The sequence below is a fragment of the Limtongia smithiae genome (assembly GCF_038497785.1).
Source record: "Limtongia smithiae strain NRRL Y-17922 unplaced genomic scaffold V1518scaffold_3, whole genome shotgun sequence".
Taxonomy (NCBI): domain Eukaryota; kingdom Fungi; phylum Ascomycota; class Lipomycetes; order Lipomycetales; family Lipomycetaceae; genus Limtongia; species Limtongia smithiae.
The window spans coordinates 1030375-1044256 of NW_027117624.1; the positions used below are offsets into that span (position 1 = coordinate 1030375).

General features: G+C 54.6%; 5 protein-coding genes across 5 annotated transcripts; 1 reads left to right on the plus strand and 4 right to left on the minus strand.

The window, feature by feature from the left end:
* Nucleotides 1-324: 324 nt before the first annotated feature.
* Nucleotides 325-1648, minus strand: V1518DRAFT_214568 (uncharacterized protein). The gene is made up of 2 exons (XM_066900930.1): nt 1404-1648; nt 325-1348 (listed from the first exon to the last, which is right to left on the minus strand). The coding sequence occupies exons 1-2, from the start codon at nt 1477-1479 to the stop codon at nt 423-425; spliced, it is 1002 nt and encodes a 333-aa protein (XP_066760910.1). The 5' UTR covers nt 1480-1648; the 3' UTR covers nt 325-422.
* Nucleotides 1649-1814: 166 nt separating this feature from the next.
* Nucleotides 1815-3981, plus strand: V1518DRAFT_414044 (general substrate transporter). The gene is made up of 4 exons (XM_066903456.1): nt 1815-2262; nt 2311-2399; nt 2448-3337; nt 3389-3981. The coding sequence occupies exons 1-4, from the start codon at nt 1999-2001 to the stop codon at nt 3811-3813; spliced, it is 1668 nt and encodes a 555-aa protein (XP_066760911.1). The 5' UTR covers nt 1815-1998; the 3' UTR covers nt 3814-3981.
* V1518DRAFT_414047 (uncharacterized protein) lies at nt 3895-6304 on the minus strand. The gene is made up of 4 exons (XM_066903457.1): nt 6167-6304; nt 5290-6049; nt 4330-5233; nt 3895-4278 (listed from the first exon to the last, which is right to left on the minus strand). Exons 1-4 carry the CDS (start codon nt 6271-6273, stop codon nt 4136-4138), a joined length of 1914 nt encoding a protein of 637 aa, XP_066760912.1. The 5' UTR covers nt 6274-6304; the 3' UTR covers nt 3895-4135.
* Nucleotides 6305-6422: 118 nt separating this feature from the next.
* Nucleotides 6423-8455, minus strand: V1518DRAFT_414050 (Dak1 domain-containing protein). The gene is made up of 2 exons (XM_066903458.1): nt 8128-8455; nt 6423-8077 (listed from the first exon to the last, which is right to left on the minus strand). Exons 1-2 carry the CDS (start codon nt 8444-8446, stop codon nt 6483-6485), a joined length of 1914 nt encoding a protein of 637 aa, XP_066760913.1. The 5' UTR covers nt 8447-8455; the 3' UTR covers nt 6423-6482.
* Nucleotides 8456-10672: 2217 nt separating this feature from the next.
* V1518DRAFT_392253 (uncharacterized protein) lies at nt 10673-12018 on the minus strand. The gene is made up of 3 exons (XM_066901773.1): nt 11597-12018; nt 11321-11541; nt 10673-11256 (listed from the first exon to the last, which is right to left on the minus strand). Exons 1-3 carry the CDS (start codon nt 11934-11936, stop codon nt 11095-11097), a joined length of 723 nt encoding a protein of 240 aa, XP_066760914.1. The 5' UTR covers nt 11937-12018; the 3' UTR covers nt 10673-11094.
* Between the last annotated feature and the right edge of the window lie 1864 nt (nt 12019-13882).

Here is a 13882-nt window from a genome sequence, read left to right on the forward strand (position 1 = left end):
TAGATCTGACGCGTAATGTATGACGTCATCGCCTTCACGATAAGTTTGCTGTACACGCTCTTACAACGCAGAGACCAGAAGTTTATGTCAGAGCTCGAACACATGAATCGTTTGAGCAGAAGTCGTGAATTAGATAAGCACATTGTCAGATACACAGTCAGGAGCAGAGATTGTAAGTTACACAAGACGACACAGTGTGTTACCATAAGGCTTAGGGACAACGTCATAGGAGACACATAACAAGTCTGTCGTAGACTGAGTTATGAAGCATGACTTGGTAGTTGCATAACTTCTAGACACGCGCTGTCATAACGTAGCACCTCAAGGCGGAACAGATATACTCGCAAAAATGTGTATTGAGGTATTACGAGATCATACATAGAATATTAGTTAGAACCGGGAAAGCAAGCAAAGTCGATAATTTAGAGAACATCAGCAATCATCTTGCGGGTGCGGCCGTCGTACTCGACAAAGGTAGCAATGGCATCCTCGATTCTGAACTTGGCCATCTTGTTGCTAAAGACGGCAGTGTTAAATTTCTCCTTGTCGTCGACGTAGGTCTCCTTAGCGGGAGCCTCTTCGGGGGTGACGACCTTGGGCATGCGAGGCTTGAAGTCGACAGGAGCGGGCATCTTGGCGAGCATCTCGAGGCAGGGGATGGGGATTGTCATGCCGTCAATGCCGGCAAGACCAATGGTGACACCGGCACCGATCATGGCAGCGGCAACATTGAGGGTCTTGACGCCGTACGCACGATAGTAGTAGTGCACATCGCGAGTGAGGGCCCAGCCGTAGTTCTCCTCGAGGTCGTCGTACTCCTTGAGTAAGGAGGTGTCGAGGTTCGCGGCAAGCTCGTCGACATAGGTGGAGATGGCGAAAGCTCCGGCCTCAGCAGCAGCGATGGCCTGCGGCAGGGAGTGGATCATTGTACCGAGAGTCTTGATACCGTAGACGGTCGTGAGCTCCTGGATGGCCTTGAGACCCTCGAAGGTGGTGGGGATCTTGATGATGACCTTGTCCTTCGGGACACCGAGGTCTTCGTAAGCCTTCATGAACGCAACCGCCGATGCGACAGTCTTGGTGGTGTCGTAGGCGAACGAGGGGTTAGTCTGGGTGAGGCAGTGGCCAGAGACAACCTCTAGCATGCCCTTGCCGAGGAGAGCGGCGGCATAGTTGATGACCTCCTGGATGAACTCCTCCTTATCGGACTCCTTGACGGCTGTGAACTTCTTGACGCAAGCGATAGCCTCCTGGATCAGCTCGGGCTTCTTGTTGAACATATACCAGATGTGGAACTGGTTAGAGGTGGCATTGTCGAAGTACTTGGCTGGCTTGATGGCGAGCGAGCCTGAGGGGGAGGTCAGTCGTGGACGCGTAGGAGTAAAGAGAAGTAAAGATCGTACCCTCAGGCCACATGGAGTCGACGCTGAGCACGGTGTGCTCAGCGATGGCATCGAGCATGGTCTTAGTGACAGTCATTGTTGTGGTGGGAGGGCGGACGGACGGGAAGTGAGGGGTAAAGAGGAGGATCGGAGATGAGGAGGGGTTGTTGTCCGCCTGAAAGGCGCGTCTTATACCGGCACGCGCGTGGGCCGAAGAAGCAGTCGGCGATGCCGGCGGCGTGCGCCCGGACGCTGCGGTACTCGAGCTCCGAGGGCAGCGCGTGCCTCGCCGCACGTGGCGGTGCTCGTTGCTGCCAGCCGTGCGGCGCTTGGAGACAGGGGGAAGCGGCGGTCGTAAACCGCGCCCAATCGGGGCACCAGTCCGGGGAAATTAGAGTTTTTTCGCGAGACCTTTTTTTCCCCGCGTGCCGCGGAGGCGGGGACCCCACAGTCTGCACTTCGCGTCGCGGGCTCGACACCACGCGACGCTCGACACAGCTCTGTGGCAAAGGGTTCTGTATTTTTCGTGCTCACCAAGCGCACGCACACTCGCACCATCTCCCCGCACCCCGCAGCCGTCTGGAAAACGCATATATACCCCCCCGCAGTGCCCGACATGTTGAATCTCCAGACCCACCCATCCTCGCCGGACTCCTCTTCCTCTACTGCCTCCACTATCATGACTTTTAAGGCTAAAAAGTATCTCGGTGGCTCCGGTGCGCGCCTGAATTTCTTCATCACAGTCGCAACCTGCACCGTGCTTGCCTTTTACGGCTATGACCAGGGCGTCTTTGGCGGTGTTATCATTGGCGACCCATTCCTGGAGCAGTTCGACAACCCAGACGATAATGTGACCGCCACAATGACCAGCGTTTATAACGTGAGTAATTGGTCTTCTGTTCCTGTCTGCACACTCTAACTGTCCCAGCTCGGCTGTTTCGGTGGCGCTGTTGCTACCGCTTTCTTTGGCGACAAGGTCGGCCGTCCCCGAACTCTCATTCTTGGTACCTCTTTCATGTATGTCACTTTCCCATTTGTACCATTTACTCCTCTAACATCCCTCAGACTTGTTGGCGCTATTATCCAGAGCTCTGCCTATGGCCGCGCGCAAATGTTCGTCGGTCGTGTCGTCGCTGGCTGCGGTACTGGTATCAACACCTCCACAGCTGGCATCTACCAGTCCGAGACCGCCAAGTTTGCCTCCCGTGGCAAGCTCGTTGTGCTGCAGATGGCAATGTGCATCTTTGGCTTCATGCTGTCCAACTGGCTCACCTTTGGCTTCTCCTTCGTGAACTCCGGCGCGGCCTGGCGTTTTCCTCTCGCTTTCCAGATAGTCTTCTGCAGCATCATCTACTCTATCTGCCCGTTCTTGCCTGAGTCCCCGCGTCTGTTGGTCCGCAAGGGTCGCCACGAGGAAGCGCTTGACGTACTCTCCAAGCTTGCCGGCGACAACCTGATTCCCGAGGACCCGGTCGTGCAGACTCAGTACCGGAGTATCCAGGAGGCCTACGAGCTTGAGTCTTCCTTCAACGTCACTCTGTGGGACATTCTCTGCGGCCGTGGCCGCGTCGGTGCGCTCCGTCGCCTTATCCTCGGTGCGGGCATGCAGGCCATGAACCAGCTCTCCGGTATCAACATCACCTCCTACTACTTCTCCTACGTCCTTATTCACGCCGTGAAGGTCGAGACCCAGCTTGCGCGCATCCTTTCTTGCGCCGGTTCCGTAAACTACCTCATCTTCTCTCTGATCTCCTACTGGACCATCGAGCGCTTCGGTCGCCGTCGCATGATGATGTTCTCCTCCGCCGGTGTGAGCATGTGCTTCATGGTCATCACTATCTCGCTCTCATTCATGTACAAGGGCCATGACGACCACGCCCTCGGTATCTGCGCTGTGTTCTTCTTCTTTCTCTTCTTCTCGCTCTTCGCCATCGGCTGTCTCGGTGTCCCATGGCGTAAGTCACCTCTTCCATTTCCCCGTTTTCTTCATCCGCTGACCTAGATAGTCTATCCCACCGAGATCAACACCCTTGAAGTTCGCACTAAGGGTGCCGCGATCGCGGCTGCCACCAACTGGATCGTCAATTACATGGTAGTGCAGGTCACCCCTCCCGGTGTTGCCAGTCTTGGCTGGAAGTTCTGGATTGTGTGGACCACGATATCCGCCTCCTTCGTCGTCTGGACTTTCTTTTTCTACCCCGAGACTGCTAATCGCACGCTCGAGGACATCGATCTCTTCTTCGACACAGAGCCGAGCTACTTCATCCACAACAACAAACTCGCGACACAGCTTACCCGGCCGCAGGAGTTTATCGAGAACGAGAAGAAGACCCGCGCCGAGGCTGAGGCTCAGTTCGCGATCGCCACCGCGGACGAGAAGGAGCACCTCAAACTCGTCGAGGATGTCCAGATCAGCTCCGAGTCAGTGTAAGCCGTTGTTTGTGGTGATGTAGTTTACTTTGAATTTACGTTGTGTTAAATTGTGTAGTTCTACCCCCTGTTTGGCATATTGAAGCGTTCCTCATGCACGTCATCTCGTATATTGTCGGTTAGGATGTAATATAATCAAGTAAATAGCATCATAAATCATCCATTATTATTAGGTCTTGCCAAGACACGCAAACTAAATGCCACGTCTTCAATTACATGCATGAAGACTAGATTACCAAAACAAGACACTACAACAAGAAACGCCATACAAATACTACCACCGCCATTTCCTGAGCGCGCTCTGCTACTCTATACTAATGTGCCTATGTCTCATGCGTGTCGCTGTTCCACTCCCGCAGCAGTTCTTCGCGCACGTATCTCGTTTCCCAGCCACAGCGGTCCTGTACTTGCTGCACGAGCTGCAGGATAATCAAACGTTTGACTGGGTTGTCCGTGAATTGGCCGGCTACAGAACATGTAAGTAAATAACTGGTAACATCACAACAAGTTTACTCACCCGCATGCAGACAGTGTATGGACAGCAACGAGCACGGCTCATCCTCGCAGCACAGACTGATTCCAATAATCCGATCGCAATCGTCCGCCATCGTCTGCTTCAGCTTTCTGCAGTGTTGAATCACGTTCATACCCTTCGGTGGCGGTCGGTTAGCGGCTAGAATAAGTCGCGCAGAGTGGTACACCTGCAGTGCGAGTCCGGCCTCGGGTGGGTGGTAAAAATACCGCGTGATGCCGTCTTTAAACCCGGTCGAGACCCAGAGCGGTTCGAAGGTCTTGTCGAGCCGTGAACGCCATGTGGCGAGACTCGTTTCAAGCTCCATGGCCTCGCTGACTCGGTCGCCGTATTGAAGACTTTGGTGCGCGCAATAGTTCGCGACGAGAGCCCACAAGTAAATAATGTTATTCGCCGCCTCGCCAACTTTCCACTCCGGCTCGCTCATCCACGAGTTCATGTCCACGTGCCACAGCGGCGGGTCGAAGCGGATTCTGCTCCCCATGAGCAACGAGCTGACCACGTCCTGTCGCGCGTAACTCCAGAACGCGGTGCGCAGGGCGCCGGGGGATTTGCTATTGACACCAAGCGACATGGCGAGCGAGGTCGCACCTTTGAGATGGCGCCGCCAATCGGCGTCGGCGGGGGCTAGCATTTCGTAAACGGACAAAGTCACTGTTGCGACAAAGATCTCCGGAGATGAGAGGTAGTTTTCGTTGCTTGCAAGGGATTGCCGCACGAACTTGAGCGCATCATCGTAGTACTGCACGGAAACCTTGAAATCGTAATGCGACGTGAGAGACAGTTGCTTGGACGAGATTGCAAGGACGGATTTCATGATAGTGGGGTCGTAAAACGCCATGCGCGTCACATCTCGCGAGTAGCCGCAGTCGGGATCAAACAAGTCAAACTGCGCCATCGTTAGTCGGCACAACAGCTAAGCGATATGGAACACCAACAACTTACCCACGGTCCAATACGGTTTGCAAAATTCTGCACCAAGCTAAACTCATCTGGTGTGATATGTACCGGGGTATCCGATAATTGCACAAGCCCAAGCCCACTATGCACAGCCGCCGCCGCAGCAAATTTATCCTTCTCGCTGCGGCCGCGACCAATCAAACTTGCTATAGAGAGCCGCGACGAGATATCGGTCGTCTCCTCCAACGACGGCGGACAGTACGGGTGCCACTCCACGGCTATCGCATTGGTGTCGCACTCCACCGCGATTGGTGGCGAGGGGGGCAGTTGCTGGCTCGCCGGCGCAGACGCACTTATCGAGGCAGGAGAAGACATAGGAAGGATGCTGCTGAGATGCGTGTCGTGGAGGGCCTCTGCGACAGCGTATTTCTCACTGTCGAGTGTCGACGATGACGGCGCGGGAGAGGTGCGGGTCACGTCGTGGTCGTGGTCGTGGTCGTCATCCACAGCGACGTCGTCATCGCGAGCCAGTGCCACAGCTTCAGCCAGCGCGGCAGGCTCAGAAGATGTGGTAACAGCGGCGTGCTCATCTCCGTCAGCAATTACTGGGGTTTGCGTCCCCGATGTGGACGAAGGCCCCGACAAGTGCTCCTCGAGCACGCTGTCGATGGAGTCACCGGAATAGACCGCGGGCCGAAAATAATAGCTTGAAGAGTGGTATCTGCATATCCGATTTGCCTTCTCGCACTTCATGCACTTAGGTTTGGACTCGTCGCATTTGAGATGCCGCCTCTTGCAGGTGATGCTATGATGGCGTGGCGAGTCACCAATTAGCAAAATTGTGCGCGTGAGAGCGCCAGGGGCACAACCGCCAGCCCTCGAAACGTGGCAACGGGCGCGGGCGCTGCAAAAGGGAACTTACCAGCCGGTACGGACGCGGACGATGCCAGAGGAGCGATATGTGCCGCCGATGATGGTCTGGAAGGTGGCCATGGCGGACGAGGAGTCGCGGCGCGCGGGAGCGACCATGGCGGGGTGAGAGGCGGCGGAGCGAGTAGGCGCGGAGGCGAAGCCGCCGTAGATTTAACTGCGGGGCAGCTTTCTGGGGTTCAGTGTATATCACGTGACTACGGCAGGGGCCAAGCTAGCCCAAACTTTAACCGGGCTTGGCCCCTCACTTTTACATGAGCGTACAGTCATCCAATTTTCTCGCTATTTGCGAGTTCTATCTACAGTATCTACTCCACCGACAAAAACCCCTCCAGAATCGCGACCACGCCTAGCGCGCCGGGGTCCGGCAGGCCGCCCTCGCTGTCAAACTGATGGATCGCCGACTCGGCCACATACGACGCGCGCCCGAACTTAGCCTCCAGCTTGCGCGTCGAGTCAAACCCTGCCCTCGCCTCGCTCACGGCCACACTAAAATCGCCCGTCTTTGCGAGAGACGTGACGAACGGCGCAACCGCGTCGATCAGCGTGCGGTCGCCGGGACGCGCACGCGTGTAGTGGTACAGCGAGTCTAGCGCGAACTCCAGCGCGGAAGAGAGCTTGGCCTTGTCGAACGCGGCTGATTCGGCGTTCGCGCCAAGAGCTACCGCAAACGCCGACAAAAAGATCGCATACAGGCCGCCCGATGTACCGCCCATCGAGTCTTCGACAATGTCGACGATTTCCAGCGTGAGTTGCACGGCGTCCGCGAGGTGCAGCGACTCGTTCTTCAGCGCGCTGAGAATGGCACTCGCGCCGTTGACGAGGGTCTCGCCGCAGTCGCCGTCGCCGGCGACAGTATCGTACAGCGTGATCTTTGGCTCGTTCTTGAAAATACTCTCGCATGCGGCCTCGAGAAGCTTCTTGGCCTTCACAGCGTCGATCGGCATCGCCGGTGTACTGCCATGAGCGACTCCGAGGGTCTTGGGGACATAATCGGTACCAGCAGACTTGCCCCATGGCTTCGGGGTCCAACCGGGTGCAGAGGTGGGAGCGTCGAGAAGCGTGAGGATGTCGCCGGCGCCGGCGCGAGTCAAGTTCAGGATGGTGAAGGAGATGCCCGGTCCGTCCAGCGCGGTCATGAACAGTCCAGAGTATATGCGGCGGATCGTCAGTCCGTAGGTCTTCTCAAGCTCCCCCGCGGCGATGTCCGCAAATGCGTTCAGCTCTAGTGTGCTTAGCCCTCCGAGGTTGTTTACCATCAGCACTATCTCGTCGCCGCTCGCAAAGTCAACAAACGAGCGATCGGGCTCCTTGCCAGACACGAGCGCTGCAAGGAGGTTCTTCACGAGCTCGGGACGAGATGGGATCGGCTTCAGCGTCTGCACGCCAGGCTCGTTGTGAATGCCCATGCCAATCTCAATCTCGTCGTCTGCGAGACTGATCTGCTGCGCGGGGTCGCGACCGGGGATGCTGCAGTGATCGAGAGACGCACCGATTGTGACGAGGTTGTCGGCGACACTCTTTGCGTAGCGCTGCACGTCCTGCAGCGAGTATCCGGCCTCGGCCGCCGCGCCCGCAGTCTTGTGAACAATGACGGTACCTGCTAGGCCGCGACGACCGACGAGCCCGCCCTTCGCCTTGCCGACGGAGACGTCGTCGCCAACGATGATCATGGACACCTGCTTGCCGGTTGCCTTGAGCTTCTCAGCGGCGAGACCGAAATGCAGGACATCGCCGGTGTAGTTCTTGACTATCAGGACGTAGCCCTCTGGGCCCTCAAACTGCTTGAGTCCGGAGAGGATCTGCTTGGTGGAGGGGGACGCAAAGAGGGAGCCCGAGACCGCGGCGTCGAGCATGCCCTCGCCGACGTATCCCGCATGAGCTGGCTCGTGACCGCTGCCGCCTGCGGATTTGTCAGAGAGTGGTAGGAGTCTCGGGCACAAGACTGCTCACCTCCAGAAAGCACGATGACCTTCTTGGCGCTGCTTTGCCGGATGACGACCTTCTCCTCAGGGATGAGAATGAGGGCGGGGTTGGCGCGGACGAGGCCGGCGAGGGAGGTGATGACGAGGTCGGCGGGGTCTTTGGCGAAGGACTTGAATCTGCTCATGACAGAGATATGCGGTGGTGATGGAGTGCAGCGCCAGCGGCACGGAGGTATAAGAGCAGTAAACAAAGTGGGGTTACTGCTCGATCTGTCGCGCGTCGCGATTCGGACCGCCGCCCCGCGTCCGCCCGCCCCGCCCTCTTCGCGACCTACCTCTTTGGGCATGCCACCCGGGCCCGTCCCTTTCGGCCACGCGGGGTCCCGTGCGGCGCGTAGGTCCCGTGACTTTTCCGCGGTGCCCCTGCGTCACTCTGACTCCGCATTCGTGCCGCCGTTCCTACGCACTTAACAAGTCGATGACGCGACTGCGCAATGGAGAGTCGTAAATACTCGACTTCGAAGCGTGTCGCGTAGAACTTGTCTGATTAGAACGGAGAGCGCCTCTGTTTTCCGCAACCCAAGGCGCCCGCCCGCTGGCGACTTGAATGAGATAATATATATCCGTGCCGCCTTGTGGCCTGACAAGTCTGGACACCGAAGCCATCACGACGCGTATTTGGAATGATAGTTTGTTTGCACGTTGTACACCGCCAGCCTTCCTCATTGCTCTCTGCTGCACTGGCTAATATATTCTGCGTTGTCATTGTCGGGGGTCTGGAGCAAGTTGCTCCTAGACTGTATCATAGCTCAAGAGCAAGCTGTTAACGACGCGTCTGAATCCTCTCCTCGTCGTCTGAATCCTCTCCTCGTCGTATGATACCCCCAGCGGCACGGCGCTGTTACGATCTCCGGACGTGACACGAGCAAGTCTCCTCACACTAACGCCTCAGAGCCACGCTGGACGGATCAGACGCTATGCCTTTCACTAAATTGATACTTAATCTCATCAAGAATACGTGACACGTAGACCTATGCAGCAGGAACACCTTTGAGCGCATAGAATCGGGTCTTGGACGGCCAGCTTGATACCGTGATTCCTGGTGCTGCGCGGCAGTGCTGGGGTTAGTACTGCTTGACGTTGCAGCAGCACTGGCGCTCTTGCGAAACCAGTGCAGCAACATGCATCGCCAGACAACACGCGAGTCGTACGCACATCGCAGGTCTCGGAGCGGCCTTCTGTCTGCTGTTCTTTCTCTCTGCCACCTGATCTTTCGTTCGTGAGAGTTTCATTCCATCAGCGCCGCTCACGGCGCCTGGTTCGTTGCTCCTCCGGACATGCGCTGTCCTGGAGCACTGCGGTCAATAGCCCCAGACTTCTACCAGTTTCACCAGTAGCACTTATTGGTTGTAAATGCTGGAATAAGTTTAGATTGTATTTAATCATTATGAATTTCACTCTGTTAACAAATATATGGGCTCTAACTTGCTGGTGCTCTCTCCTAATGAATACAGACCCTAATACTCATAGTTCTTGGGTAGGCAGGGGCATCCATATTATACTCCTTGCTCCGGCTCAATAATCAGGCGCAAGCCCCCCACTCCCCAGTGAACCACAGAACCATGTTCCCTCAGTGTCAGCAGCGTACACGCACTAATGAACCGACCAACTGCGTAAACCAGCGACTTGCTGTGCTGAATTTCAAATGCAGCAGCAGTTGGTGGGTAGTTGATTAATTGTTTACAAACTTGATTTCTAAGCACGGCTGTGAATAATGATGAATTTGTCCAAGTCAAACACTCTGAAATAATAGAAGATCTGCGCCAAGTTTGTCTGACACTTGACAACAGCATCCGCCAACACAAGAACAGTTATTTCGGTCGAAACAGTGGCAATCATGGGAATTCAGAGGCTATTGCGATAGCCATATTTGCGATGGCATTACAGTGACAGGCAACAGGCCAAATCTCAGTGACTGGAGTCGGACAGACAAGCAGCCGCGGCAGCTAGCAGAGCGTTGGCAGCCGTGGTAGCGTGGTCGGCAACAGCTACATAGGCAGAGACGGCTGCTGTGGTGGCGGTGATGCAAGCTCGCACAATCAGATTGTGTGCAATGATTCCAGCACCTAAAACATGGGCGGCGACTCTACTTTGTCGGGTGAGATAGGAGAACTAGGTTGCCAATGGCGCCAGCAACAACTTTGAGAACGCCGCGAGCAGCAATGATTGTTGTTGCAACAGTCCTAATAGCGTCGCAGATTGTGTTTTCAATGTATTCCATAACAATTAAAACCCTGTTTCTGTCGGAAGAGATATGCCGTTGTGTCAAGCAACGCGTTAGTATTTATAACCAGGACTAGCAGATCTGAAGTTGTTCTCACGGCGATTCCCGCACGGTCCTCAAGTCATCGCTGCTGCTGCTGTCGACAGTAAAGGGTTAAGAGATATCGGAGAATTATTTGGAGAAGGACCGGCAGAACTGGTCCCCGTGCCAAAAGAACACGAAACGATGTAATGCAGGGAAGCGCATTACTGGGAAATATTTGCGGCCCGGACCCAAATTCAGGAGGCAAGTCGTGCGGCGTGGGGAAGTTCGTGCCCTGCTGCGAAGTGGCCATATCCAGTTGCTAGTGATTGTGTTTTGGACAAGGACCGTTTATCTGTTCATTGTTATTGGTCTTTGTATCAACTGCGCAATACAGCCACTTGAATTAAACCGTACGCTACTTTGTATAATGAAGAAGAAACTGCTTCATTCCATGGCTCCCTTGTTTCTAAATATTTCCGACCTCTTGTCACACATAACTTTCCGGGTGCCATCGATCTCTGCTTCAGTAGTATTATGCAGAAGATGTCTGTCGTTTACGCTTTCTTGAACCATGGCTGCTCGAAAGGCCATTGACAATCGCCAGACTATTTTTCACTGTATCCGAGTTCTGTTGTACCAGCCGATAACTCATTTTCGCCTAATCGGTGTTGTCTCAACCCGCGAATGTCACAACTGACCTTCTGCCGCATCGTCAACCGACTTTGAATCATCGCCGGGAGCCAAATAGCGCTTTCGTGCCCAGTTAATAAAACTCGGGACGTCCTCGCAAATCATTCTCGCCATGTTCATGTCCTGAAGCCACTTCGGCACGAATCCGCCAGGATGGCCCTATAGTAGCACTATTAGTAAGCCATACAGGACCGCAACTTTACTCTGTGCAAAGATATCTTACCACTGCCGCCATCGTCCATTCTATCTTACCATCAGGCAGTTCGTGAACGTACTCAATGGACGAATACCTGCAAATCGGCCTGCCTGGAGTTGTTGGCTGCTTTGCGGGGACGCTGATAACAAAGAACTCCTTGACTTCGGAATCTGGCTGTATCGATAACACATACTCTGGCAGCTCACGTAGTGAAAACGGAAATGGGAAACGCATGACCGGTTTCACTCCTGTACACGTTAGGATAACAGCGCCAAGAACGCAAATGGATTCGTGTGCACAGACCTTTCCATCCTAGCTTGACAGGAACGTCGAATGTGGAAAACGAAATAATCTCCTTGATGTACTCCGCTTCGTTGGCAGTGTGGTCGTTGCATAGCCCATCCTTAAACCAACTCCACGGAACATCATCGTGAACTGACACACGGGCAAACCACTTTTCACCAGTCAAAACATTCGAGTACGTGTTTACGTCGTATTTCGACCCTCTCTCTGCTTTCCATGACGATTGGATGCCCGATATTATGCCACGCGCGAGTGCAACGGCAACTTCAGGGGATACAAGTGCGTCTTCGCTTTTTGGCACGAGATCATAGGCGAACCCGTGACGTCGATTCTGACCCATGTTCTTGAATCGGTAGGAACGTCAGCATGGAGATTGAGCTTTAGAAGTGACCAATAGCTGCTTATCGCTAAGTCGAACTACGCTACAATCGCCGTCGCATCTGCTTTCAGGGTCCTCACGCCGCGTACGCAATTTGTTCGCAGGTTAGGGTATTTTGACCGGTCGGCACGCCTGTCTCCCTCAAATGCGCGAACTGCAATCTCGGTGAAAGTTTCCTTACTTGGTGCGTCTTGCAAAATACCAGACGAGTTGCAGTTACCAGTATTCTGCGATGGGTGACAGTGCTGATGTGCTTTTGTTCCTGCAGCGGTTACGGGAGAGAAAAGCCTGTGCCTCCGATGGATACGCCGGGCGGACGTACTGTGTCTGTTTGCTGCGCGCTTGATCTGACCAGAATACTGCGATAAGTTGTACACTAAGATTCTTGACCTGCATCAGCGATCTGGAACAAGCTTGAAGCGCGCGTATCATAGTCACACACAGGGCAATATCGATCGCGTCGCCCGCCATCACCACTGCCCGTTCAGAGACAGCAATGAACTGCTCAGAAGACACGCGCAAGCTTTGTGGGACCGCTCTGTGCGCATCCACTCGATTTTGAAATGCAAATGCTACTTGTACAGTCTGATTCTTGCTGATGTTCTCTGAGTCCAGACTGGAGACCCTTGAGTATTCTTCACTCTCCACCTAAACGGTCAGCGGAACAGACCAAGCATCTCAGGAATCAAGACGCATGAAGCAGCTGTATGCATCCTGGGCCCATTTGAGTCAAGTTCATGCGAAACTTTGCTTGTCTGCGGGGCATTCTGCTGGATGAGATCGTGGTACGGGGAGAGATTGGGCTGACACAACGCGGAGTAGGTCCGTCTAACTCTGAGCCGGCTTACAGTCGCGTACCCCGCTATCGACCCCACTCTGTGCAAGTGGATTAGACTTATTGACCATCTTACTGTACACAACGCGATCCAATATGCGAGTCCATAAAATTTATGCTAGACACAGTGTTCTGCGACAGTATGTGACAGAGGAAGCTATTTTAGCTTCTATGCAAGTCAAGCACTTCAGCCGCCTCCGATTTACGCGCCTTGGACTATGCGAATCCCTAACTTGTCTTAAGAAGCGCATATCTTGAGCGGCCAGATGTACTTCCAGCGAACCGCATACCTTACATATTGGGCATATCAACAGTCATATTTCGCAATCGCGGGCACTTGACATCTACCGCTCGTAAAATTGAACCCGCTAATTCGTAATGTCGAACCCCGCATGAGGATTTGCATGATATCTAAAGTAAGATCCGCCTATCAGCAGTCAGCGTCTTGCGGGGATTAGCAGGATGCGCACCCCGGCCGGGGCTGGACGCGCCGGGCAGACATCTGTAGGAGGATCACAGCCGAATCACAAAATAAGATTCGAACTAGTGGGTCTCGCGGAATTATCTAAATCCGAGAACGTTTAGATCGCTGCACGAGCCGCCTCTGTGCAGCGACGCCGGAGGCCTGCAGCACCGAAGCAGTCCGCAAGGGGTGGGCGAGAGCAACAGTTTCCCGATGTCTGCCGGATGCCTACAGAGCCTAACCAGTAACCAAGTTGTTGGAACTTGGAAGGCCAGTAGAAGCCGCCGCGATGGCCGAGCTTCACAGCAGCGCTTCGAAGAGTGAATGCGGGGGTGATCGGCGCATGTGACGGCACTGTGGCTCGCACGAACGACAACAAGAAGGTATGCTTGCGGGCCCCGTGGGCAAATATTATTTTGGTGGACCTGGAGAAGTCGAGGAAGGTCGTACACGAGGCTGGGAGCTCTCGTCCCTCCCGACAGAGTAGAAACCTGGGGCCCCTTACGTCTGGGTGCTTCCGCTTTGAGAACCGGTGTCGAGTGGCTGGCGAATGAGAAGCATGAACGGCCGCTTGCTGCATACCCTTCTTCGGGATGAATTTTTTCCGGA